Source organism: Antedon bifida, chromosome 4 (genome assembly GCF_963402885.1).
Source record: "Antedon bifida chromosome 4, ecAntBifi1.1, whole genome shotgun sequence".
Taxonomy (NCBI): Eukaryota; Metazoa; Echinodermata; class Crinoidea; order Comatulida; family Antedonidae; genus Antedon; species Antedon bifida.
In genome coordinates, this window is record NC_136229.1 from 11,411,584 (window position 1) to 11,439,446 (window position 27,863).

At 34.2% G+C, this 27,863-nt stretch overlaps 1 protein-coding gene across 2 annotated transcripts; it reads left to right on the top strand.

The window, feature by feature from the left end:
- Positions 1–27,863, top strand: LOC144840061 (mediator of RNA polymerase II transcription subunit 24-like). Of its 2 annotated transcripts, none has more exons than XM_078695721.1 (22): positions 1–69; positions 3,661–3,901; positions 4,296–4,414; positions 9,256–9,488; positions 10,133–10,277; positions 10,704–10,872; positions 12,170–12,283; positions 12,688–12,794; positions 12,881–12,967; positions 13,124–13,235; positions 13,577–13,722; positions 14,469–14,589; positions 15,521–15,681; positions 16,133–16,232; positions 16,994–17,172; positions 17,545–17,822; positions 18,645–18,836; positions 24,040–24,107; positions 25,027–25,120; positions 25,741–25,815; positions 26,208–26,353; positions 27,117–27,863. In XM_078695721.1, the coding sequence occupies exons 2-22, from the start codon at positions 3,671–3,673 to the stop codon at positions 27,243–27,245; spliced, it is 3,006 nt and encodes a 1,001-aa protein (XP_078551847.1). In that variant the 5' UTR covers positions 1–69; positions 3,661–3,670; the 3' UTR covers positions 27,246–27,863. The 2 variants fall into 2 exon arrangements, with proteins under 2 accessions (XP_078551847.1, XP_078551848.1); XM_078695722.1 differs by lacking the exon at positions 1–69 and adding an exon at positions 1,455–1,472.

The window sequence follows — 27,863 nt, forward strand, 5'->3', positions numbered from 1 at the left end:
GCTAGGCCTAGTTCGATGATGAGCGCCGGCGCCCACATTAATTTAGTTTTGTATTTCGTTACAGAAAAAGTAAGTTGGCCTAGACGGTTAGAATAATGTTTTTATTCCCCGTTTACATTGATCCTTGTTTGCTATAGGACGTATGTATAGGCCTAAGCCTAGGCCTAGATAAACAATTGTAATTTTAAGCTGATTTAGCCTAAGCCTCACTGGCGCGCCTAACTAGCTACTGCATGCTGCTAGAGGGAGGCCTAGGCCCTAGGCCTAGCCTAGGTAGGGCACCTAGGTAGGCCTAGTAGAGGCTAGAAAGGGGTGTGTAGAAAGCGACGACCTCGAATTGGACGATCCCAACGACCCGGGCGACCTCGAATTGGACGACCCATAACACGAAACCGACGACCCCTATAGCCTAGCCTAGCCTAGGCGTTAGGCCTAAGTGTGGTATAACATCCCGAAGCCGAACATAGCCAAAGATCTTTAAACCATACCTTATATAATACTCGCAAGCAAGCAATTGATTGAAAAAATACAGAAATATCGCCATTTGATACTGAATGTGTCGAAACGAACAAACGAACAGATATGGAACGCCAAGAGTGCATCATTAAAACTGCATTCGACTCGATTAGCACACGAAATATCATAAACATGGCAAACCAGGTCAAAACGGCCCCTTTTTCATCGGCGGGTAAGGTTTGCTCAGTGGATTGGTCATTGGTATTTCGACAAACATATTAAAAAGAAATTCAAAAGAAATAAATATTATACATTACATGGTTAAACCATGGATGTATAATTACATCTCGTCTTCATATAACGAACACTATAGGCCTACCAAGCAGCGTGTTGCGAACATGTGCATGGGGAGGGCCATAAGAAAGCTTTACATTTCACATATGCATTGTATACCGTCAAACCTTACCCGCCGCTGAAAAGGGGGCCGTTTTGACCTGGGTTGCCATGTTTATGATATTTCGTGTGCTAATCGAGTCGAATGCAGTTTTAATGATGCACTCTTGCCGTTCCATATCTGTTCGTTTGTTCGTGTCGACACATTCAGTATCAAATGGCGATATTTCTGTATTTTTTCAATCAATTGCTTGCTTGCGAGTATTAAATAAGGTATGGTTTAAAGATCTTTGGCTATGTTCGGCTTCGGGATGTTATACCACGCTTAGGCCTAGGCTAGGCTATAGGGGTCGTCGGTTTCGTGTTATGGGTCGTCCAATTCTAGGTCGTTCAAATCGAGGTCGCCCGGGTCGTTGGGGTCGTCCAATTCGAGGTCGTCGCTTTCTACACACCCGGCTAGAAAGGCCTAGCCTAGCTGCCTAGGCCGGGTCAGTCTAATTACCGAAAACAACCGAAAACAAAATTTAAAAAATCTAAATACCGAAAACAAATTTGTATAATTTTGTTTTATGTCGCCCTCTACTGATGGGCGTTTCTAGCTAAGACCATGCATAGAGAAAACCGTGGGTATTGTAGTGTGCACAAAATACAACTCAAAATCGTACAAATTCAATGATAATTGATATAGCCTACACCGTAGACTACATTTATTTACTTAACATTGCGCATTGCCTAAGTTAATACTAAAGTGATTAAGGATAAAAACATTGTTTTATAACTCGACTACGGTAATTTTGCTGAATAGTATTGTGAATCCTTCATCGTGAGCTTGTTTTAAGTATACTTTATAGTCCCTAATATTATCAATATTCTTAAATAATCATTTTTGTATTATTATCTTTGAAAATCTATAATTAAATTGATCATGATTAACCATAGTCAATTTACTTTCTATTGACTATGGATTAACGTATTCACAATTAATGTGAGGAGTAAATGCGTTGGTTTCTGGATCAAAAATCAAAATATTTTTATAGATTCTGTAAGTAAATGTGATGTTATTGTTATCATTGACTGATTGTACGATTTTTAGTTGTATTTTGTGTACACTGAGTCTTCCTTGGCTTTTGCGCACGCGGTCTTCTCTCTGTCATGGTCTAGCTCTAGAAACAGCCATTTGTAGAGGGCGACATTAAACAAAAATTATACAAATTTGTTTTTGGTATTTAGATTTTTTTGTTTTCGGTTGTTTTTGGTTGTTTTCGGTTATTTTTGGTTGTTTTCGGTAATTAGACTGACCGGTAGAGCCTAGGCCTTCCCTTGCTTGATTTTTGTTGTCCCTGCTGCTCCCTACCTGTCTTGACACCATTTGGCCCTGGGATGATTCAGTGCGGGACCATTCATCCCTGGGACAATTCGGCCGAATATGCATTTTTAAACATAAATTCTTCGATAATGTTTTAATTTATTTGTGTTTTTGATTTGTTAGTAGCCTAGGTTAACAATATATTGAGTAGTTTTTGTTGGGGTGTCTGTTTTCAAGAATCTCGCAAACAGAAACACCCTTATATAAATAACGTATTGTAATATTGGCTGGGGGACAGGGGGCCGTCCAGGGCCCCTGATCAGGATAAATGTTCCGGATAAATTTGGGTATTATGGCGCTTAATGAACAACAATTAAATGGATTTTAGATGAAAATAATAATATAAAAATTAATACTTATTATAGCGCTCTCTACCAGTCGTAATCATTATTTGAAGGGTAAATATGAAAAGATGATGTGTTAATATGATGAATGACTTAAACTAAGAAAAGGAACTTGTCAAATGATTTTCTTTTTCTGGGCATCGTGTTTTTTCAGAAAATGACGCATTCATGTGCACTCATCATGCAAATCTAAAACTTAAAGCTCAGTAGGCACACATGGCGCGATGAACATGATCAATATATCGCAGTTATTCGCTCTTTTGTAGTAGAAGCAATAGCGCGATTTTTCTCTCTGCGAAAAAATTGGATTCGCACAAACAATTTTGCCTAGTGGGAAAATCTGCTGAGGCTGTTAGATTTTGACGGGGATAGCATTGTGTTATTCAGCTCAGTGGCGTGAATGCAATAAACTTTGTGTTCTATTATGATGGCACTCTTTTCACTGACAAAAATAAAATTTGTGTCCTTTGTTTAAGCAAGGCAATCTAACAACAGGTTTCTGTGCTCACCTTGCCAAGATAGGAATTTGTAACAGTCTTTTGATCTTATGTCTGGCTACGACAAATACCAACAGACTTACTGTAATATGTACTGTACATATTCTCAACGACATGCAGTGTCCGTTAAGGAGCGTGGAACTGATGTGTAGCAGCCACATATAAACCCTTTGATCTTAGATTGCCTTGGTTTAAGTTCCCTTTTTTCTAGGTCCTCCGTCACCCTCTAAAAAAATAAAAATGTCTAGATCCGCCCCAGCGTAGAACAAGCATGAACCTGGCTGGCAGATGTAAAAATACATGATGTGTCAAATTTATTAGTCAGAAAAAAAAGCTTGTTAATTTTGGAGTAATCGACTTATTAATTACATTGACTTGTGTGATTCTGGCTGGTTTACCGTATTGATTATGTGGAAAGTATCTCTGAGTGTTTTGTTTTATGTTCTTTACTCACCATTTTCTAGAGGGATTTTTTTTTATATACTATCTTTTACGTATGGACCAATCACAATATGGTTGTTTTCTAACTGCAAGTTACACATGACTTACATGACGCTCTATTTAGGCCACTCATCTGATTTCTCTGTACACATTGATTTTACAGATTATTCGCAATGGATGTTCAGACAAGATACAAGAGTGAATTATTACAGCAGCAGATCATGAAGGCCTGGAGGGAAAGATGGTCAGAGGTCCAATGGAGTATCGAAATAAAGAAAATCATTCCTCAAGGAGTGTCCGGAGATTTATTCAACCTTGCTGATATTCTGTTGAATCAAATATTTGTTGGACCAACGCCGAACTCTTTGATACTGTCATACCTAGAGCATGCCATTTCATGTCAGGTACAGCTTTCATTAGATTTATTTTATTTGCTTGTCCCTTGGTATTACTCCCATCCCAGACACCATGTATTATATTGAATTATTTGCTTTTTTTCTGTTAAAACTCTTATTTTGGTTGGGATTTCCCTTTATAGACGTATAGTTACATAGATGCAACTTTTTTCACATGATGGTTGTCTTTTTTTAGAGTTATCAATTGCATGTTTTATCAAGTTTCTATATCCATGAAGTGCAGTCATCATTCACCTGCTCAAAAATATATGTTGATATATTAATACTGTGATAACACATAGTGAATTTTCCACTTAAGAACCTCTAATTTTCTAGTGTTTATTGAACATGTAGACAAGTACATTGATAGTTTTAGATATATTTTTCCATTTAATTTGAACAGATAGTGTCCTGTACAGCAGTTTTTAACAGTATGGTTACATATGAAGACATCTGTATTCAAAGACCATACTGCATGAAAGGCCTACTTGACATTTTGTTTATTTGTGTTAGTAAACTTGGGTAAGTGTCTAGTTCACACTGAATATTAAAGTATAAATAGCTAAAAAAAGATAAAATACATAAATGTCACAGAATCACAAGTCATAAATATGTAAAATCGGAAATCAGCTCAGGATAGAAACAGATTCTATTTTGTCAAAATACTGTGCAGTAATTTTGGATTCTGGCTAATCAACGACATGATTGATGTGACGTCATCTACAGTATCAACATTTTTTTTTCTCGCGTCCATTCAGTCCAAGATGTCAATATTAGTTCCTGAACTTCTTATTATTCAGAAATAAACAACTATACGATGTGACTGATTGTATAAGGAAAGTGCAAAGATACATTTATGACATTATTTACTAGCAGTATACTTTGCATGGGCAAGTATAATAAAAGCGCACTCTGATAACGTAAAAACAAATTGTATCAAGAATAAAATTCGGAACTACTGTATTTACGGCCATTTATTTGTTTATACACCATCCCTTCACTTTAAAATATATGTAAGCTAAAAAATGAAAGCAATATACTGGATATGGGACTTTAGACTTTACTTTTGAGTGTTCAGACTTTACGAAAAAGAAGCTAAAGAAAAATTGTGCCGTGTGAATTAGGCCTAGATGATGAGCGCAAACACTAATATATAACAAAACTATAAAATGGGTGTTTTTCGTGGTGTATTAATTATTTGATACTGGGATACTACGCTGACGTCAAACAGATGGCCGAGGACAGGGACGATTGCCAACCTTCGGATTGAAGACGGCAAATAAAATAAAAAAGTGGACATAAATCAAATGAAAAACACTTTGCTGCGGAAAAACATGAATTGTTAATTTGTTTTCATGTTCAACATGCATGAGCATTTGGAATTGTTTTGTTTGTGTGTGTGTTTTAATATTTTGTAAATTGATTTGTTACCAATTTGCTACTTTTGTAATTAAATTTATGGTATAACCCGTGCTCCATGCACAGGTTATTGCTATACCACAAATTTAATTACTTAATTTTCTGACAATAATAATTCGGATGGGATGATTAAGTATTATAAAAGCGCAATACTGGATATGGGACTTTGTGCTGTGTGCATATTAATCTAGACCTGGTTTAATGTTTTTAAAGTAATATATAAGTATTATTTTTACAAAACGTAACAAATTGTAGGGAAGGTGTCTTTAAGTGTTTATCCTTAAAATTCAGGAAAGTGACATGTGCAGCCCATCAAAAAAATATGCGAACAATTTAGTAGTATTAATATATAGATATTGTACTAGCCCTCTAAAACCAGACCTAGCTGGTGTAGGCTACTGCTCTAGGCCTGACCAACTGACGAGTACCAATCGACTACGACCCATGTGGAAGTGAACTTTACTCAAATCTAAAAGTCCCCTATTTATTATTAGTTATCCGCTTGGTAGAGCGGATAACTCCTTGTTATTGTATGGGATCAATATTTTTTTTCTGTATTATTAGTTATCCGCTTAGTAGCGGATAACTCCTTGTAATCGTCCTGTTACTTTTTTTTTTTTTTAGTTATCCGCTTAGTAGCGGATAACTCCTTGTAATTGTATGAGATCATCATTTTTTTTTTTTTTTTTCTGTATTCTTATTTCTTTCCTTCCATTTTTGTGTAGAGCGTTTCTCTAACATGTGTAAACATAACATTTCATAACTTTGACAACATGTGGGCATTTACGTGAAGTTGTGCACCTCCTATTTTTTAATGATGTCAGAGTTGCGCAACGTGACTTACGCGCGATTTTATGAATTTCGCGTATTTAACATAGGTCAAAAACCAAATAACATTTTAAATTGAAACTTTGCAGAAGTTTAATTTATATCATGCGCTAACTTTCTGTGGGAAAAAAATTGCGAGTTTTACACAAATTTAGGCGCGCACGCGCATTTAAAATTTGAAAATGGGAAAAAACAATTTCTAATCAACTTTCTATGCGTTTCATGTCATTTTGAGCATGTCATGCAATATTCCAACGTATATGACGTGCACGTGGCGTTTGTCGTGCGGATAACTAACTCGTCAAAGTGACGAGTTACATGTCTAGTTTTTCTTATTTCTTTCTCCCCTATTTTTGTGCGATTTTATGATTTTTTATGATTGATCATAGGCTAAAAACCAAGCATAATTTTGTTTTGACACTTTGTGAAAATTTAAGTCATATCAAGGGCAAACTTTTTGTGGATTAAAAATACCATGTTTTACAAGACGTTACGCGCGCACGCACATTTCTCCTCTATTTTTGTGTCTTGCTTATATCAAAAATGTGTAAACATAACATTTCATAACTTTGTCAACATATGGGCATTCACGTGAAGTTGTGCACCTACTATTGTGAATGACGTCAGAAATGCGTAACGTGACTTACGCGTGATTTTATGAATTTCCCGTATTTAACATAGATTGAAAACCATATAACAATTTAAGTTGAAACTTAGCAAAAATTTAATTTATATCTTGCGCTAACTTTTTGTGCACTAAAAATGGCATGTTTTACACGAAGTTACGCGCACGCGCGCATTTAAAATTTAAAATGCGCAAAATTAATTTCTAATCAACTTTCTACGCTGATCATGACATTTTAAACATGTCAAAAATTCCCACACGCGCGAAAACATTTTACGCGCGTGGTCCGCACGTAGCGCTAAAAACATCTTTTTTGCGTGAATTATGTTTTTTCAGCCTTTTATAGTAATTTTATCAAATTTAGACAATTTAGACTTAAAATTACGTCATACGAGCACGTCGAATTGTACAATTTGTGCGTGTTTTTAATGAAAAAATTCGTCAAAATTATGCCTTTTTTTAAACAATCATAGATTCTAAACTACGGGGTAAACTTTTTGTGGAAGGTGATGAGTTGTAGATATCGGATCATTAATCAATATGGTTAACCGGACATTGTGACGTCATCGTATGGCGTAACATGTAAAATATATGATTTTTGTCGCTTTCTTTATTGCTCGTCACATTAAATGGAGCACATCACGGTTATCTGTATTCCTTTTTCTCCGAGATTTTAATATTGTCTAGGTCAATCATCATTATGCATGAGTTAAAAATATTTATTTTTTATGACATCATCATGCCTAAACATTTAAATTACGTGTATACAGATTATACTGTGTACTTTAAAATGTATACTATATGACACAAAATAGACAGAATTTAGCACTAACAACATATCATATTCTTCAGTTCAGGTCATAATGCCATAATCTTTTTCTGTGTGCAACATTCCAACGTATGACGTGCACGTGGCGTTTGTCGAGCGGATAACTAACTCGTCAAAGTGACGAGTTTCATGTCTAGTTCTTCTTTCCATCCTTCCTTTTTGTGGGTCGCGTTTCTCTAAAACATAACATTTCATAACTTTGACAACATATGGGCATTTACGTGAAGTTGTGCACCTCCTATTTTTGAATGACGTCATAGTTGCGCAACGTGACTTACGCGCAATTTTATGAATTTCAATGATTGATCATAGATTAAAAACCAAAAGTCATTTAGTATTGACACTTTGACAAAATTTAAGTCATATCAGGGGCAACGGCTACGGATTAAAAATGGCATGTTTCACAGGAAATTACGCGCGCACGCACATTTAAAATTTCAAAATGCGCAAAATTAATTTCTAATCAACTTTTTATGCGTTTCTTGTCATTTTGAGCATGTCAAAAATTCCCACGGGGAAAACATATTTTTTTCTCTTGAATTATATTTTTCAAGCCTTTCCTAGTAATTTTGAAAACAATTTAGACCTTTTCCAATTTAAATAACGCCATACGAACACGTTGAATTAGACAATTTGTGCTCGTTTTTTATGAAAAAGCGTAAAAAATCATCAAAATTATGTCTTTTTTTAAACAGTCATAGTTTCTAAAGTAAACCGTGAACCGTTTATTTTTATTACAAAATCTAGAAGTTGAGTTGTAGATATCGGATCATGCATCGATAAGGCTAAAAAAACATTGTGACGTCATCGTATGACCACACGAATATAAAATATAGGATTTTTGTCTCTTTCGTTATTGCTCATCACATTCAATGGAGCGCATCACGCTTATCTGTATTCCTTTTTCTCCTACATTTATATATTGTGTAGGTCAATCAACTTTCTTTAGCATGAGATAAAAATATTTTAATTTTTATGACGTCATCATGCCTAAAAATTTTAATTATGTGGGTCAATAATTTCATCTTTACAGTAAATTTTAATCTGTAATAGCTCGTAAGAATAAAATGTGATAATCACGATTACAACGTTTTCTGGAAGCTATTGGATTGTAGATACGAATTCATGTAAACATTTTGCCAATCGGATGTTGTGACGTCATCATATGGCCAGTTGAATAAAAAAAGTCGTATTTTCATATTTTGCGTAATAGTTCATCACATTTAAAAGGGTATATTTTACGTATTCAAATTTCTTCTACACATGGGAAAAACAAGAGCGTTAGCTAACATTTTAAGTGTATATGACGGAAGAAAACATTTTACACGCCGGATGACACCAATACGTTTTGAAACATTTGAGGATACCTTGCTTATGTGATCATTCCAATTTAATTGCGGATCAAATGTGACCCCAAGATATTTAAAAGAGTCAACTCGTTCAATAATATCTCCATTATAAGATATTGAAATATCTTTAATTTTAGGAAGAATGTGGTTTGTCCCAAAAATCATAAGTTTTGTCTTTTTGATGTTCAATGTTAGTTTATCAGTTTTAAACCAATTAGCAATTGTATTTAAATAGGCATTTAGCTCGTATTGAAGAGTGACTGGGTCAGAAGAATTACAAAGAATTATTCATCAATATATTTTATTTTCAAAGTGGTCATTGTATTATGGATGACTGCTTGCAGCTGGTTAAATCTTACATGAAAGTAGTTTTATGGATTCTGGACAGTATGAAATATTGCATTGAGAAGATCAAAGACACCAGTAGCAAGCCAGATGTGATGATCACACATATGCTAGATATGATAGTGGAGAGACTCATGAAGGTTGTCTGCCTCACCAGCTTGTCTAAGCTTCTGCTCTTCATAGGAAAAATGGAAGATGAAGGTTAGTTTGGTTGCTGAGTTATTATTATTATTTATAAAGGAAAACAATACAAAACAAGACAGGTTAGTAGTAGTTTGCTACTGTGGGAAGATCCAAGAGCGGCATAAAGGCCACTATCAACAACAAATAACACCTGCTATTTACAAACTAACTAACCTGTATACAATATAAAATATTAATAAGTCTAATAAAATATTCTCTATTCAAAATATTCATCATTTATTTTTATAGCACACCTGCATATATCCTTGACATTTAATTGGTTAATTACGCATCATGTGTATTCATTATTAGCTCTACCTAACAGAAAACTGATATCTATTGGTGATAATTAATGCGCTCTAATGCACGTTCAGCTTCTTGTATTAAAGACTCCACATCCACATTCAACGATTTACAATGGATGTGTTTTAAAATTAATAATCAATGTTTTGTATTCTTTAAGTAAAAAATTGACTGCTCTGAGCATTAATTTTTTCAGTTCATGAAATATTTGTACCATCCAACTCATAAACATTATTTATCCCTATAAAATAAACACATCTACTGTTCTAAGTAAACGATTGTGGCTGCAGATTAAAACAGTTAATAGAATGATTATGACCTGTGATATGAAATAAGTAAATTAAATTCTTCTTATATAGAAGCCTGGAAATTAATTCATAATGCTAGCATCAAGGTAAAAGAAAGTTTAAACATCACAGAGACTGATGGTGGTTTACCAACACCAGTATTCATTAAAAAAGAGCTTAAAGAAAAAGTTTTGAGATCATTGCAAGATATAGTAAGGTAAAGTATGAGTTATTTTTGATAAACTGTAAGGCTTTATTTGTACACAACTATCACAAAAATGAAGAAATATTTTTAATTTTAGAGGCTTACATTATCAAAATTGGCAATTTGATTGCCTCCATCAATTTTGGCCATTATAATATCATATATATAATATCAGGGAAGAGTGAAATTGTAATTTTACTTTTCCTGTTTATATTAAGTTCCTTTACTCTTATTTAGCTATTAGGTTGTACTTAAGGTATTCGAATAAGAATATTGGTTAATCTTGAAACAAGATATGTTTTTTTGTCTAGTTGTCATTGTGTGATGAAAAGCTTTAAGATGCTTATACATTTACAGCTTACAAACAACTTCTTATTCTATTTTTTCACATAATTCAATGATTTAATCAATTTATGCAATGTCTTTATTTTCTTTTAGGATTCCCCATATACGAATACCCAGTACAGCAACACTGCAGACAAATTCAATTGAAGTTAAAGGAACAAGTTTTATTATTAATATGATTACGTATCTAGAGGCTGCTATCAATATTACAAATGATGTACAGTGCTTTGTTGATCAAGTGCTTTTAATTGAGAAAGTTCAGGTAATATTACAACATAATTATCATATTTAATTTGTTCAAACTTACTATTCATGGAAATTTAAAAAACTGAGAAGACAAGGAAGTTAAATAAAATGAGGCATGGCATCACAAATTCGGCGTAGTGTCGGAAATAATAATTTTTAGATTTTTATATATTTGTAATCTACATTTAATAAGCTTTAAAATGAGGCATTGTTTATTAAAATTGGTTTATTATATGAAGAGTTATTAATGAAAACATACGAGATACTTTCTAACTCAGGAAATCTTCATTTTGAGAAAATCAACAATGAAGTAGCGACGTCGATTAGCTTGGCCTAGCCCGCCGATCAACGCGACCAAACTCTCTGTCAAAACTCGCTATTTTCCTTTCAATAACGGCAAACTAGTCGAAAATATATCATTGTGTGGTACATAATATTATATTTTTTGTTATTTTTTAAAAATATATGGATAAAAATAACGATTAACTTCCTAAATATTCATTAAATGTTGAAACGTTCATTCGAGAAACTACGATGGAAGACATGCTGTTTCATCGTAAACAAAAGCGTCAGCCAATCAGAGAGCGTAATTTATCTCTATAGCCAATCACAGTCAAGGATTCACAAATTCTTGTTAGAAATTTCAGCAACCTAACACCTAATAAAACCAATTTCCATTGGCTAGATTAAAAAAAATCCCTTAGGTTGTTAAAAATTATGGTAGCTGATATATTTTCGAACAGATAGGTACCAAACATGACGTCATTCGGATAAGCGGTTTGTTTACAAAAGCGCCGTAAAGAAAGTTGATTTTTGAGTGAACAAAAATACAATTTCCTAATGATTTTCAATGGAAACGACTTAAATAATTGCAAAATACACATACTTGTGATATTTTTTTATGAACAAGAGTTTGATATGTTAAAGATAAGTGTTTATAGTATCGTTTTTTATTGAAATTTTAAAATGGATAGGTTAGGCCGATTTTCACATTCTGAACTTCAAGGCTAAATATCTCAAAAGTTTGGGTTGCGAATCTGCGCCGCTTTTGTGATGCCAGGCCTCAAATTAATGTTATCAGAATGTATAGTTTGTAGCAATAATTGCAAAATTGAAATCTTTAAAAGTAAAGGGCTTACATTTAAAATTATATTAGTATTATATAAAGTATTTTTTCAATATACTGTTTCATGTTCAAATTGATTTTTGTTTAAATGAAAGTTCAGGATAATGCCAATTTAACTTTGAGGAATACTTTAATCCATTGAAAAAAAAGCCTATAAATAATGATTTTTTTGTTTTCTTCCTTTTAGCATATTCAAAGGCATATAATTGTAAAGGAATTATGTCACTCGGCTCTACTAGGACTTGTTGATCATATTGACAGTGCGGATGAACTTAAATGGCATGCATTTACATTTGTTAAGGTATTTAATAATGAATTTACTAACCCTATAAAATTAGTACTTGATTTGAATTAATACTCAACCATAATCATATAAGCACTCGTTTCAATAAGTACCTAAACTTGAATAAGCACCCCAATGAAAAAAACAATGGATTTGAATAAATCTCCTGGATAAGCACCCGATTTCAATAAATACCCTGAATAATTAAATGATTTGAATAAGCAGTAACATCAAACAAGGACCTGAATAAGTACACAGCTTGAATAAGCACCTAATTTCAGTAAGTACCCTGAATAATTACACAATTTTAATAAACAGTAATATCGAATAAGGACATGATTTAAGTATACAATAAGTACACAATTTAAATAAACAAAATAAGGTATGATTTTCTCTTAATCTAATCTTTATGTCTTTTTCAGCTTCCTAAAATATTTTCCTGTTTGAAATCTGGTACTGCTTTTGGCCAGGGCATTAAGGAACTCTTGTGGTTAAACACTCTGTTAGATACAGTTGATTCCAAAAGCAAGTAAGTTTTTTTTCTAAGATTACTTACAATACAAGTTATGCTAATTTGGAAATGTTTATTTTTACATTTTTGTGTTATTCCTGTAGATGTGATTGCTTGCATCATCTTTTAAGTCAATGTGTTAAATTAGATGTTATTACTGAAGCACAGTCAAATGAATATATTCAAGAAAGGTACATTTTTATTTATTATTGTATTATGTAGTTATGATGCAGTTTAGTGGTTCCATATGTGTTGAAATTTCAGCATGCATCATGTCAGCTACAAATAAATTTTCCAGTGGCCAGAACAATATTGACCCAGTTAATATTTTGTTGTTGGTATTTTAGAGCAAATCAACGTAATACAGTCATACCTTCAAAGAAAGACTTGAATCCATTACCAAATGCTATGCTGATTCTGCAAGCTGAAACAATGGCCAGTACCATTCTTAGTGAAAAGGTTTGTGTAATATTCATATGTACCCTTAACTTCAAAGCACTGTCATAAATCGTTTTGCCCCAAGGGATTATTCAGTTTACACAATGTATACATTTATCTTTTTATATTTTTGATCCAGGTTCTATTCTAAATCTATTTTACTTTGATCCTTCTATACCTATCACCCACCCAAGAGTTATATTCTGAATTAGAATATAACAGGGCAATGTCTTTCATAACAACTGCTTCAACCCATGTTATGCTTAAGGATTGTACACTGCCACCTTGCCAGACCCACCTATAGTTCTAGATACAGGTCTATGGCAATATATGATTTAAATCAATGAAAATGTATTCTATAGACTTTCAATGATCCTGACTTCTCCAAGATACAGGAAGATCTTCTGGGTGTTCTTGGTCAACTGATAGAAGGCAAAAGCTTTAATTTGATCGTTGCTGCAGAAGCAGGCACAGGAAAGCTAAAGATTTTTACAAGTAAACTCATCAGGTAGGCCTTCATTAATAATATTATTCTTTCATTTTCATCGAGCAGAAAATAATTATTTCATGCTTTTTCATAATGAGAAATTGAAAATCATTACCTGTATTTTCTGCTGTAATAGGGGAAAGCCTGCAACTGCTTAATGTATTTGGCAGACCAAAGAAGCTGATCCAGTATTGTAGATTAGGGGAAGCCGGCAAGGGTCCCCAATCAAGGTCCCAGGAGCTAAAGGCCCGGAAATATTTTATTATCTGATGTTTTCAAGACTTGATTTGGGGATTGTTTTTTTTTATTGATGAAAACATTGAGAGCGCTGCTCCATTTTGATCACAGAACATTCGTATTATTCATGTGTCCGTGTATTATGTGCAACTTCACTAACCTAGGCTTACTGATATTACAATCCGAAAATTACAAATTAAAAAATAATCATTATTTTAATTTTAAAAAGAGGTAAAAAAGAAATGGCTGTTAAAATTTTAGTGGGGGCTAAAGCCTGTTTAAATCTGTACCTGGTAACAAGTGCATGAAAAATAATTTCTGATGTACCATCGTTCAAATACTATCTTGTCGAGTAAATGGAAAATAGAATAGTGGTAGATTTTATGTGATTTCATGTTAAATTTGACACATCATCAAGAATTACAAACAGTAATCAATGGTTGACTAGCACGCCACCAATATTATTATGTTTTTCTTTTCCAAACATGTACAATACATGACTTTGTAGACTAATATTGTTATTTGTACAGGTTTAATGAATGGGCCAAGAATGCTAGTGGAGAAGGCGGTAAACAAAGCCAAGTGAGAGCTTTGCTGTTTGATTTTACTTTTCTCATGTTGTGTCACATTGCACAAATGTACGGTGTCCAAGTAAGTTGTATATATGCACTAGTATACACTTGTATGTTTACATCTACAATATTATTGTTTTATTCATTCCAATAATGCATAATCTGATAAGATTTAATGTTGTGGGTAACTGAGCTACTATATCAGACTTCACAACTCTCCCTACAATTGCGGAAATCTCCCCATTACATAGAGTCATCTCACACTCTCCTGCTAATATGCAATTTCTCCAAATTTTTTGGACAAAAAAATATCTTGATATGTATAAATTTATAATTTCTGCTGTTCTAGATAGATAGAGAATCGAAAACATATGTTCTATATTTCCAACTCAGACAGCTACGTACGACGACGCCTGGTGAATTGTCTGTTTACAAGAAAATTAAGCATGTCCTCCCACAGAACGACTCATCTTGTTGGCTTCTAGTTAGACAGCACCGACATAGTACGATGCTGTCCGAGTTTGCCTTACGACCTTAATTATACAAATAATAAGTCAAGGTGTGTAGTGGAGATGTGGTGCAATTACAATTGTGCGACATGTTGCACAACTTTGTGAATACCCGAGAGTGTGCCGCATCTCCACTAACACACAAACTTAGACTTGTGCATTATTTGTTTTATAATATGGGTCTATGAACTATTTATCACTTACCTTTTTAGTAATACTCCTAGGAGCTAGGCCTACCGCAGAAAGCACAAGGCCTAGTGCTCTCTATAGTTCGTATATGCTTTTATTATGACCTCCCAATATTTCATTTCTCCAAGTTGTGAGGTCTGCTATATGATTAAATGATATCAGATCCTAGCCCTGTAATAAGAACCTTCTATAGTGAATGCCACATGGAAAGGATTATTTCAATTATACCCTTTATTCATGATTCCCTATTTTTTTCCAAATTGTTGATTATAAAATTAGTGGGAATAAGGCATTCTTTCTTTTTTTTCCTAGATGGTGTTGGACAAGAACGATTCGTTCTTTGAATCATGGATAGTTGGATGTTTACCAACTGAGAACCAACCCAAACCTTTGGAATCAATGATCAAAGCTGATCAAAATAAAGTTGAAATTCTACTAATGCATTGTGCAAATAGTATGGAATTCAAAACAAGGTAAACAAAACAGTAGGACATTCCCTTTGGTATATACATATATGCCCGTAAATTTAATTCAGGCTTTTGGTCAAGTTTCAGACGTCTGGTGAACAAAGGCTATATATTGGACAATAAAAGCACAGTTTTAGAAGAGCAGACGAAATTTTACTCATTAAGATCACTTTTTACGCATCAGGACAATTTTATCAGTTTTAAAAAACCTTGTTCAAAAAATATTTGTCAGCAATTTAGCCTGCCTTCCAAGTGAAAGGGAAAGTTTGGTTTATGAATAATAAAATGACGTTATTTTTAAAGTGTTTAACTCAAACTACCAATAAAGATTGGTTTAAGAATACAGGCGTAAATCTCATTAACTAAATTTATATAATGTGAACTATTAAATTCCTAACCTAAATAAAACTTTTGTAATACATGCATATACAAACTATATATATATTAATCTTTGCAGTCTTGTTCGTTGGCATGAAGCATGTGCTTGTGCTCCTCAGGTTATGGAAGAAATCCTTAATGCTTGGATTCACAACACTATTTCAACATCAGATGTTAAGGTAAACACCCACATTCTCACATACAATGTAGTGTCTATGTGATTATTATGAATGGTGTCATGTCAATTAGGTTGTGTGTAATGGCTAGGAAATGCAATAATCAAATGCTAATATGTTGGTTCTATCTTATGAATTTATTTATCATGTATTTGTATTTATTTATTTATTATCACACTATTGTTTAACTATTTTTTTTTACATTAAATAACTGGCTTGTTTGGTCAGTCGATCCTATGATCCACATAACAAAAATTATCGGTTGATTTTTTTTAACTAGATAATTAAAAAAAGTACACATAATCACTTATTATCGAACAACTACAGTAGGTGCCCAATCACAACAAACAATATGTCTTTCAGGTCAAAGGTTAAAAATTATCGCATTTATCAGATAATTAGCTGATTTGAATTAGATAATTATTTCCACAGAAACTTTTTCGGTTAGTTTTTGGCTGCAGAAACATGGCCACACAGTACATTTTGGCAAGGTTTACAAGGACCAAGAAGGTGGTAACAATTAGAAGAAGGTGTAATACTTGATATCACAACCTAGATGCATTCTTAAGCTCTGTCTACATTATCATACTAGTTTGACAAAAAAAGTGTGATGTGCCCAAATATGGTAGTGATATAACATCATCATGTCCATATATGGGTACTTCACAATTTTTGTCACATAAAGTTTGTGTGGACAGAGCTTTAGTTTAGTACAATGTTCCCTGATAAGGAAAGAAGACTTATATTTTCCTTTCTTCTCTTAGAAAATAGTAGACAACATGAAGAGTAAACTGCACAGCTTGTCAGTGTGTGTGGTGTCATGGTTATGCAGCTACATATGTGGCTTACAGAACTCTGAAAGGGAAAAGGCCAACAAAATGCTGTTGATGTTTATGAGTCCTAACGCTGTCGATAGCGTATTCACGTCTCGTGATAAAGAAAGGTTTGTAGTCCGAATTGGTTGCTAGATGCTTGCACAATTGTTTAAGCATCAATGTGCATGTAGCTTATTGTGTGAAGGAGATGCTTATAAAAAAAACCATTGTTTATTATTGATATTATATAATACATTACTTATAAAATTGTATACTGTGTAAATTGTTCAAATTGTAAATGAAAATGGGGATGCTGTATTAAGTGGACATCTATCCAAATAAAATATTGTGGGCAGCATATTTTTAAATAGTTTTTTTTTGATGAATTTTTTAATGTCATCAAATATTTTCCTACAAAGGACAACATAAAGTAAACTATACGAATCTAGTACTTCAAAAATTGCATTTATTTCCTCAATTTGAAATAAATGTCTTTTCAGAAATACAATCAAAGTCAATGTGATCAAGAAGATGACCCTTGTGTCAATGGGAGGTCATGAGGTCAACCCTGAGTTTGGTTTGAAGACAAATTCATCAGCCTCATCCATTGAAACTCTTTCATTTATCTTTCAATGCCTTATGAATCAGGGCTTTATCAACAAGTCAACATTTACAGGCATTGAGCAACTGCAGAACTGTTTAGGGATCGAATCGTTCTGTCGTGCAGTTATTGATGAGGTGTTAAAATTTAACAGTAAAGCAGATTTAATGATTGCAGGTAGGGAAGTCTGCCAATGTTGGTAGGTTTTTGATTTCTATTGTAATGATTTAATGGTACTACACGTCTTAAATAATAATATTACTATCCTGGAATTACTCCCATAATGCAGTTAGTAATCAGTGCAAAGTTGTGTCTTGACCTCACTAGGTACCCATTTGTACACCAGAGAGGCAAACGTAATTAAAGTGTCTTGCCTAGGATACAAGCAATGCGATGAGCGTTGGATTCAAACCCACGATCTCATGATTAGTAGTCCAACGTGCAACACACTGAGCCATACTCCCTCACAACTCTAAATGTCCTTAGCCAAGATTCTTGTGTGCCTTTAACAGGACCATTAAGCTGTGGTCCCATATGGATAAATGTATATGGCACGATGAATACCTCACACTATTCAAAAAGAGTAGCGTTTCATCTTGCACTGACTGTTGCAGGTGTTACATTGTTTCTATTATATACATAGTTCATCGTAATTTGAATCAACTTCCAGTGACATTGAACTATCACATATACATTATGTTTATTTAAATTTTACAATACCTATCTTATTAGAAGTATTACCAAGCAGTCTTTATGCACCTATTCCAAGCCTGGCTAGTAAGAGGTTGTTCATGAATTGTTCTTTTGTCAGAAATTGTAGATGTTTTGTTTTTGAGTACACAAACCTACAATTTAAACTTCAAATAATACCACTCACTACAATGTAACCCAGAAATATTTGCAACACCCTGACTCTACTGTACAGTATCTCAAACTTGACTACTATTTGCTTTGACCTATAAATGTGTACGTTTGTGTATGTTTTTTTTCCCAATTTAGTTGAGATAGCGCTTGGAATGTTCTACATCAATATTGAACAGACCTGTCCTATGCTGATTAAGAAAGTTATCCCTCTTCTCATCAGTGACACCAACAACAATAAACATATCTCTGGGCCCAGAGGACATGCTCTAGCATGCGTGGTTGTGTGGACAATTGCCTCTGCTATTACTTATAGCATGAAAACTAAAGGTACATACACTGCAGTTACAAACTCTCCCAAATTTCCTAAAAACAAACCAAACCAGGGTTACAGTATCCCAGGAGTCTGAAAACTTTGCTGTTGCAACGCTAATTGCAATGTGACCTTGATTGGATTATGAAAACATAATTCCATAGATGTGAACATAACCAAAACTAAAGGAAATTTCTTGTTAGGCCAAAAAAAATAAATAAACGGTCTCTGGTCTGCGCGCGCGTCGATTTAGACCTTGCGCGTCAACGTTTTTTTTTTCATACAACAGCGCCACCTATCCATGAAATTTTCTAAACTTTTATCAATCGTTCGCGCAACAACTGTCTATCGTCCCGGCGGCGGGGACCGGACGAGCCTGGACTTGATTGGGAGGGTCGGCCAGCTATATCTGCTGCATGCATGCTCTAGGATTAGGAACGCGGTGACATGACGCGCCGGTCGGTGAGAGTATGTGTGACAGACTGCTGGAGCAGCGTGTCGTATTACAGTGCTGTTTGTGAAATGGACATTGAAGTAGGCTAGGCCTACATTATAGAAAAACAATAAAATGCCACTTATTTCTGTTTCGATTGTCTGTGGCATTAAAATTATTAAACCTTTTGGCATCATATCATGTGATGGCACGGCAAGTTTGGGAAGTATTTACGAATCTGAAATAGCCAAATGTACTACTGATGACGATCTTGATTCTGCTACTACTGCTAGGCCTACTACACCTAGATCGAAAGTCATAGCGATGGTCGGATCGTCACCGGTCGGATTTTTCCAAAGTATACCTCTCAATGTTAACGTTACCGATTGTCTTGAGTTTGGTAAATATTTTAAATTTGTTTTAGAAATTATCCAAGAAAATACGCCTGCTGTTGATGCAACGAATGCATTTGAACTTTTGATGAACAATGCAAAAGAAAAGTGCCTGCCCAGCTGCCGTGACACAACACGAAAAAATGCAAAGTTTGAGCTTTATAATTCTATAATTGCTTTCTTACGAGCCGGTGGCCTAGGATGGTCAAAAGCAAACATTAATATCGGAGAACATTTTGTTGGCGTCTTGTGTGATGTTTTGTGGATGCTTGATCCACATCGTCCTAAAATGGAACAGCAACAATGTGCAATTCCTGCTATTTTTGATTTATATACTGGATACAATAATCCAGGGAAGCATAAGCATTTGATACAGCGACTCAGACATGATGAGTTAGAAACAAAGTCTCAACTGCTGTTTAACATTTTAGAACAGGTAAATAGGATAGGCCTAGCATATACTTCATTAGTCATTCAGTATTGATTTACATACTACAAAAAACGAATTAGGGCCAGGGCCAGGCCTAGTCGTTATGTGTGTGAGCCTAGTCCTATTTCATGCATTGATGGCCTAGGCTAGGCTTTATGATCCCAATTTACTCTGATTGTTTATGAAGTTTAAACCTAGCCTAGGCTATATATTTTTTTATTATGGCTCATAAGAATGTATTAAATGGACAATAAAAAGTGAAAAAACTCTTGAAATAGCCAATCTTCTATGATCATTAGGCCACCACAAATGTAAATTAACAACATCCTTTTTCCAATCAAGATACAGACCACAAAAAATATTCTAAATCTTTGTTTCTTAATATATTTATTTTTTAATAGCCATGGTTGAAAATGAATCAATGGAGTGAGGTGTTTACTAATTTGAAATCTCTGACACTGGCAATGAACAAGTATGCTGAGTATTTGACAAAGAAGAGTGAAGAAAAAAGTTTGAATCAAAGTCTTTTAAAACCGGTATGTATAAAGCTCTACACTGCACTATTAAACTTTTTACCATCTCTTTAAACAATTGAGTGAATCCATGAATTCAAGTGTAGATTTGGCCTGGAATTCATGGATACAGCAGAATGTTTATGATAGTGAAACCTGGTAATTTTTCTGTAGTCAATAAAAAAAACAGTTCAAGGTGGTGTATTTAAAAACTAAAACTAATTTATCAAAACTATAAAAAAAAATTTAATTTCCTTGTAGGTTCGTTCTACTGAAGAATGTACAAGTATGGTAGTCCTGCCATCAAATACATCACAAGTACCATTTGTTGTTCGGAAATTTCAGTCATTGCTCGACAAAATCAGGGATCTGCCTGGATTTGTTCCTGTTTTTGTTAATGATTTTTTATCACTTGATAGAAAGATGCGATATGAAGAATTGACACTTTTGAAAGAGCATGGGCTTTCATATCCTACTGTGTTGTTCACACATTCTCCAGGTGGAAATGTTGGCAATTTTCATTTTATTTGGAAAATTCCTGAAATGTCCACATCTTGCTCTGATGATGTCATGTCAAAATCTGTGTGTGTGACACAATCACTCCAAAACCAATTGCCCAAGTTTCATACCAGGCAGATGCGTAGAGAGTTTGTTGGTATGTTTGGAAAAATTGCTAAAGTCAAACCATATTATCTTCGGGAAATGTATAAGAGACTCACGGGTGATTGGACATCTGCACATGATACAGATGCTGCTGCTTTAGACAAACGAGTTAAACAGTTTCTTCAGCTTGGTGATCCAGATATTGTAACTGACCTCAGGGAACACAATCCAGGTAGACCATCCAAGTATGAGCCCTTTTGGAATAAAGTTGAAAAATATATGGAGAATGTTGTAGAAACTGCAGTACAGGAGAGACGACATGGAACTGTAACATACTTGGCAACAGCCATGTCTGTTCCAAATTTACTTGAATGTGTTTCAAAGGTGTGTCCTCCAGAAGTACCCATACCATCACCACAGTGGCTTCGCTTACAGTTCTGGCCAAAAAACCCAACATCAAAGGCATCACTGCAGTACACAGGACGCCTCAAAATTAAATTCATGATACAGCAAAGGCAATTGCGCAAAGAACATCAAGACACTCATTATGCATCTGCTATTTTTAGATATCAAAAGGAGATGGCTGTTAAGCTGCGAGATCACTCAGAAATGCTGTGTGTTGACGATAAACACAAAATAAAAGTAGGTGAGCCAGGACACCCAGTCGCTGCCGTTGAGAGGGGGAAGAAGGTTTTGATAGGCCTAAATCAGTCTTTCGAAGTGTCTGATCATGATTTTACAAAGCAAACTTTAACACCAAGTGTAGCCCTTCGACTTGACATCCCTGAGACTATAGAGGGAAGTTTTTACCAAGGTTAAGTCTACACTGCCTTGAAGGATTCAGTATTTCAGTCTTCTTCGCCCTTACGCCATGCCACTGAGCTTATGAGTATGCTCAAAGAAGGCGAAAAACCATTGAAGGAAGTGTTGTTTTTGTATTCAGATGGCGGTCCTGACCACCGAGTAAATTACCTCTCTGTACAACTATCACTCATTTCAGCTTTTCTTGAAGGTGATTTTGATGCAGTCATTGCAGCACGAACTCCTCCAGGCCATTCTTGGAAAAATCCATGTGAGCGTATCATGTCAATTTTGAATTTAGCCTTGCAAGCTGTAGGAGTTATGCGCCAAAAACTTTCACCAGAGATGGAGGCTTTGCTTGCTAAATGCAATAGTGTTGCAGACATCCGTTCAGCTGCTACAACCCATCCAGCTCTCAAAGGTTCACTGTCTGATGGCCTTCAAGACACCATCTGCCTAATATCATCATTATTCAGGCAATTAAAGTTAAAGGGTGTTCCATTTAGATCATTTACACCTGCCACAACAGATGATATGGATGGCCATCACAACCATGTCCTCAAAATCGATGCACAGTTGCCTCAAAATGCTACCATGAAGGACCTGAAAAAATCTGATAGTCTTAAAAACTTTTTTGAAAAGCACTGCCAACTAAGACACTACAGTTTTTGTGTTCTCAAATGTTCGGATCCTGAATGTGGTTTCCACAAACCCCCAAGGCTCACAGAAAGTGTATTTAAAGACCTTCACTTTCTGCCTGATCCTATCATGGCAGCTGATGGAATACACTACAAGGGGTTTACAGAGATCTATGGAACTCCAACAACTGAATGTGACCGCCCGTCACTCAAAGAAGGTAAAAAGACAGGCCATGGATTACCATTTAATCCATCGGCACAGACATCGGCACAGACATCGGCACGTGTGAAAAAAACTGTTTCTTGTCAAGAGTGCAGTAAACCAAGAGTCATGCATGCAGCACGAAAGCTAAAAAAGGAGCAGCTAGATCAGTTGGAAGCAGCTCTAAGTCAACTAGACTACACTTGTGGAACAGATCTTGTAGACTTTGTGCCAGATAATTTAGAGCCTGAGGAAGAGTCCATTTTGAAGATAGTATTCATCAGGAAAGATTTGCAATGTGTTCAGCCAGTTGAGGTTACCTACTATTCTTCTGGGGTGTTTGCAGCAGTTTGCTGTCATTGTGCATCGGGAGATGATTTACTGACTGGACCCCAAGTTCAAAACATTTACCCAATATGTCACACTTGCAAAGCAATTCCAAATAAGCAGACCATTGTTAAAAGAAAAAGAAAGTTAGACAAACAATAAATAGATTAACACACATCTTTATTCCAGTCACAATATAATGTATAAATTGACTAAATGAATCATTGCTGGTAGTTTTAATTTTCTATATATACTTACAGTATGATCATACATCACAGAAGATATCTTTATTATAAAATGTCTACTTGTCAGTTTTAAATGAATGTATATTAATAAAACATATATGACTTTAAGTAAAGTAGTAGTTGAAGTTGAATCATTTAAAAATGCTCCACTACAGACAATTCGCCTCGCATATTGATTTTTAGCATACTAAATTAACTAAAAAGCCCTAACCCTTACCTTTTCTGTACCATCTGTAAAAAAAAAAAAAAAAACCGCATCGCCGCATCATTTCTGAAAATCAGGTCTGACCAGAGACCGGTTATTTATTTTTTTTGGCCTTAACTTGATTTTTTTCTAAATTATTTGATAAATAGATTACCTATATAATTTGATTTATAAATGCTCATATATTTGGATTAATTATCTAAGTGACTTCATTCCCAGACAACATTAAAGCTTATAATGATTTGTTCTAATTGATAATTCATTTTTATTTATAAAGCAACTCATTCAATTTTTTTAGTTTTGATATTTTTTTGAAAACCTAAAATCATTGTTATACTTCAGGTTGTCTGCTTGAATAGAGCAATCGTTTTCTTCTATTGTAATAGTATTTCAATTAGGTATTTAATTTTTTTTTTATTTTTTTTTTTGGAGATTTAAAAATCAAAGAAGAAAGGCAGGGTAGAGGAACTAAAAGACCAAGAAGTGAATTTGAAAAAGAGGTTTGTTATTTAAGATTTATTAGTACGTCCTTTTTTTTTTATTTTTGATTTATTCAATATCGGCTCATTACAATTACAACAGAGTACATAAAAATACAAAAAGAAACAAAAAGCCAGGATTGTCAAAAGTGAACCCAATCACTGTTTAAAGACTTTCCTTTAACAGAAATATAATATAAATGATGGTAAAAAAAAAAATTAATTGAAATTAAAATAGCAAAATAAATTTTTTAAATGGTTAGATAAATTAATATCTAAGACGTTAAGTAAAAAAAAAAAAAACAGCAGGGACCAGGGAAAATCAAAAGGAAGAGAGGCAAGTAGAGCAGAAATCAGGAATGGAAATAGTGTTGGCGAAGACTAGTCACAAATTCTCGAAACCTGCCAAGGAGAGCAAGGTCTCTTAAGACCATTCCAAAGTTTACAGAATCTAGGAAAGAGTGAAGATTGAAAACAGACAGTTCGAGCAAAGGGTGGCCTGAATAGAAGATCAAAATAACATGTGTAATCAAATAAATACTCCCTAGATATGAAGAAATACAACACAATTAATATCAAAAAGTGATAATATGCAGTAAAAATTGTATCAAAATGCTTGGTAAATTGTATGTCAATCAATGAATTCTACTACAAATAGAAATGTGTTGGGGGTTTGTTTGAAGAAATAAATAAAGACCCCGGGGCATTTATTTCAAATTATATTTTATGGGGGGCATTTATTCGATGGATGCTTTTATTCAAAGCAGGCCGTTTATTTGAATAAATACAGTAGTTTTTTTTTTCTATGAAATAATTAAGATGTTACTCAGACCTATTCAAATTGCTGGAATTGAAAAGGCCTCTAAATGTACATGATGCCAAAAGTGATTTACTCCTTTCAGTATAGGAATCTAAAATAATATTTACTGTGGCATTTTAGGATGCAGGTAGTCTGAAAGACGATGGCAGGGTGACAAATTCAAAATTGCGCCGTCTGCTAAGTTCACCAGAAGAAGATGCACCAGAACCATCAGGTGAGAAATGTATTTTTATCTGCAATCAATTAATTTGTTACAATATACATTACTTTCATTCATTTTATTTCACAATGCAACATATTAACATAGATTATCAATAAATGAATAATAAGATGCAAAGTCTGAAAGAGAGCTTTCTTTGCCGCGCAAAATGTATTGCTTTTAACACAGCCATTTTAACCCAATAAAATGTTCTTTCGTTAAACAATTAAATTAGAAGATCAAATATTATTTAGAGCTTTGAAAATTCCACGTTTAAGTGTAATTTGAACTATATCGTTAAGGTTATATGTACATTATGTCTAGTCGTTCTCCGTAAATGGGAAAATGGCAACTTTATCATCCTCACAGAATTAATACGACATAATTTCATGCTAAGCTCCGCCCACTTTCTTAAAGCTTGTGCATAAATTATTCATAAGCACCGTGCTGCCGTAAAGTCCCTATTAACAACACACAGAGTTAAAAAGCATGCTCACATACGGCATTTTGCAAAATATGCCATTACATGGTTAAAATGTCAGCTAACTTATATAATAGAAGAAATAATAATCTTTTCCCTCATTCATTTAAGAAATACTTTTAGTTGTAAATGTGTGTGTATGCTTTTCTGATAGGAAATCAGTCAAGCGGAAAGTTCATTGTATCCAATATAAACCACTTGCTTACGGATCCAATCAATCGAGCTATAGGTATGTTCTAGGAAATTGTGTATGATAAATTATTATAGATTAAAAAATCATGTTTAAAAAAAAAAAAATTGTGTTAAAATCTTATTGTCTGTTGGTATACCTATTTGCAGGGTCAAGTATACTATCATTTGAAAATATTTTACCAGATAAAAAATACATGTATTTTCTATCTTGTTATATAATTATATACAATATATTTTATCATGAATTTCCTGCACCCCTGTGTCCAATGCTGATACAAAATAACATAGTGAAAACTTAGTACACTATTCGAAAAGAGTAGGGAATCGTCTCCCGGTGTACACTGCTGGCTGCCGTGGAGTCGTGGAAGACCTAATCCAAATTACCTCAGTTTGCCAGAATAAATACTGAATGTATCATTCTTTTTCCAGCTTCATTACTGCAGTTATTTTCATCAATGATCATAAGTGAGTTCACTGGACCAAGAAGTGAATTTATTAATACATTTTTTCAAGAATTACTACACTGCAATGAAGCAGTTGTTAAAAACGTATTGCAGTTTGCAAGTGTTCCAATGGTAATGTAAACGACTGTATTTATATTGCTTGTACCCAATGAACCGAATCCACAAAGTGTTGTTAAGGCTTGTCCCATGACAATAGTTACTTTGTCAATTTGAGCAGGAAAAAGAAAAAATTTGACCTTTTTCAACTTCAAAGAACTAAATTAATGGTTACATAATGTGTGAATGTTTTGACACAGAAACAGGACCAATTTCTAATTACCAGTAGATTTCCAACTTTCCTGATTATTTTCATCTCCCCATATCTGACAGTGTATACATGTATTAGTCTGTTACTATAAGGTGAAAATGCATTGTCGCCTTTACCTCCCCTGCAGATGTTATGAAAGTGGCCTCTATATTTGGGTGTATATTTTTAGTTTTATAGCTTTCTCGACCTCTCTCTTCCCCCTAAGCACACATCTCCCAATATTTCATTTTCCAAGTTTGGACCTCTGTACTGTACTGGTTAAATAGCATTCTCAAATTAATGAATTGTTGTTGTGGGTTGAAAAGTTGTTTGAAATTGGAGTTAACAGACTTATAATCAGACTGGGTTTTTTTTTAAGAAAACAATAGTAGAAAATGAAAATCCAAACTTAGTTTTGTAAAGCAAAACACACACATAGTTTCTTTCCAACTGTTTTGTGTCAAGTATTTGTTATACTATAATATTTGTATTTATTTGTGTGAAATACTGTATATGTTATTCTTAATATACCATAATATTTTTCTCATTAACATCATATTTTTAATTTATCACAATATTTGTTTACAGGTTGAGCAATTTTTGTGTGTTTCTGGCGGAGGAAATTTTTTCATTCAATTTGTGATGGCAGTGTGCAGCCTAGGTAGCCAAGGAGCAAGAAGTTTAGCAGTAAAGGCATTATGTCTACGAAAACGGTGACCTGAGCACAGGGTTATTATTGTGAAACTGAAAAACCTATTCTATTACAGTATTTCAACATACTTGTATCATAATGCTTGCTAAATAATAAAATAGACTTTCAGTTTGAGTTAGAAAGCAAGACCCAAAAGCATACTAGAGTTGGTTAAAATTGTGAGCAACAAATACACAACTTGTCTTAAAATACTTAAAGACCCCTTCCCTGCAATTTTGGACGTTTTTTGGAAAATAATACATATATATCACTTTAAAAACATTAAACCATGTCATTCCTTGTCTTAAATGTACGTTTTATGGTAAATTATGATAAAAAGTGAGAAACAATGCACTACCTAAGTAGCTCGCGGCGATCGACCTCTCGTGGACGGTCTTAGGCCTAGCCTAGCTTAGCTAGGCTTAGTTTTGTAAACATCGGTAACCTACGAACATCGTACGCTAGCTATATACCTAGCCTGACGTTGTATAGTTGCTGCATTAATTGTCTTTCTATTTTTGGCAGACTCCGTTGATACAAATTGGGGAAAACCCGGTATTTTTGCTGAAAAGTTAGGAGTCTTCCATTTGTTTTGGCCTCACGATCGATCGAAAAGTGGGCGAATTACAGGTGAAAAACAAAAA

What these genes read in the sequence shown, in the direction of transcription:
- LOC144840061 (XM_078695721.1), top strand. Translation starts at nt 3,671, where the DNA reads ATGGATGTTCAGACAAGATACAAGAGTGAATTATTACAGCAGCAGATC. An exon ending in AATGAATATATTCAAGAAAG is followed by an intron (nt 12,968 to 13,123) that starts GTACATTTTTAT and finishes TTGGTATTTTAG; the next exon opens with AGCAAATCAACGTAATACAG. An exon ending in AGCAGATTTAATGATTGCAG is followed by an intron (nt 17,823 to 18,644) that starts GTAGGGAAGTCT and finishes TTCCCAATTTAG; the next exon opens with TTGAGATAGCGCTTGGAATG.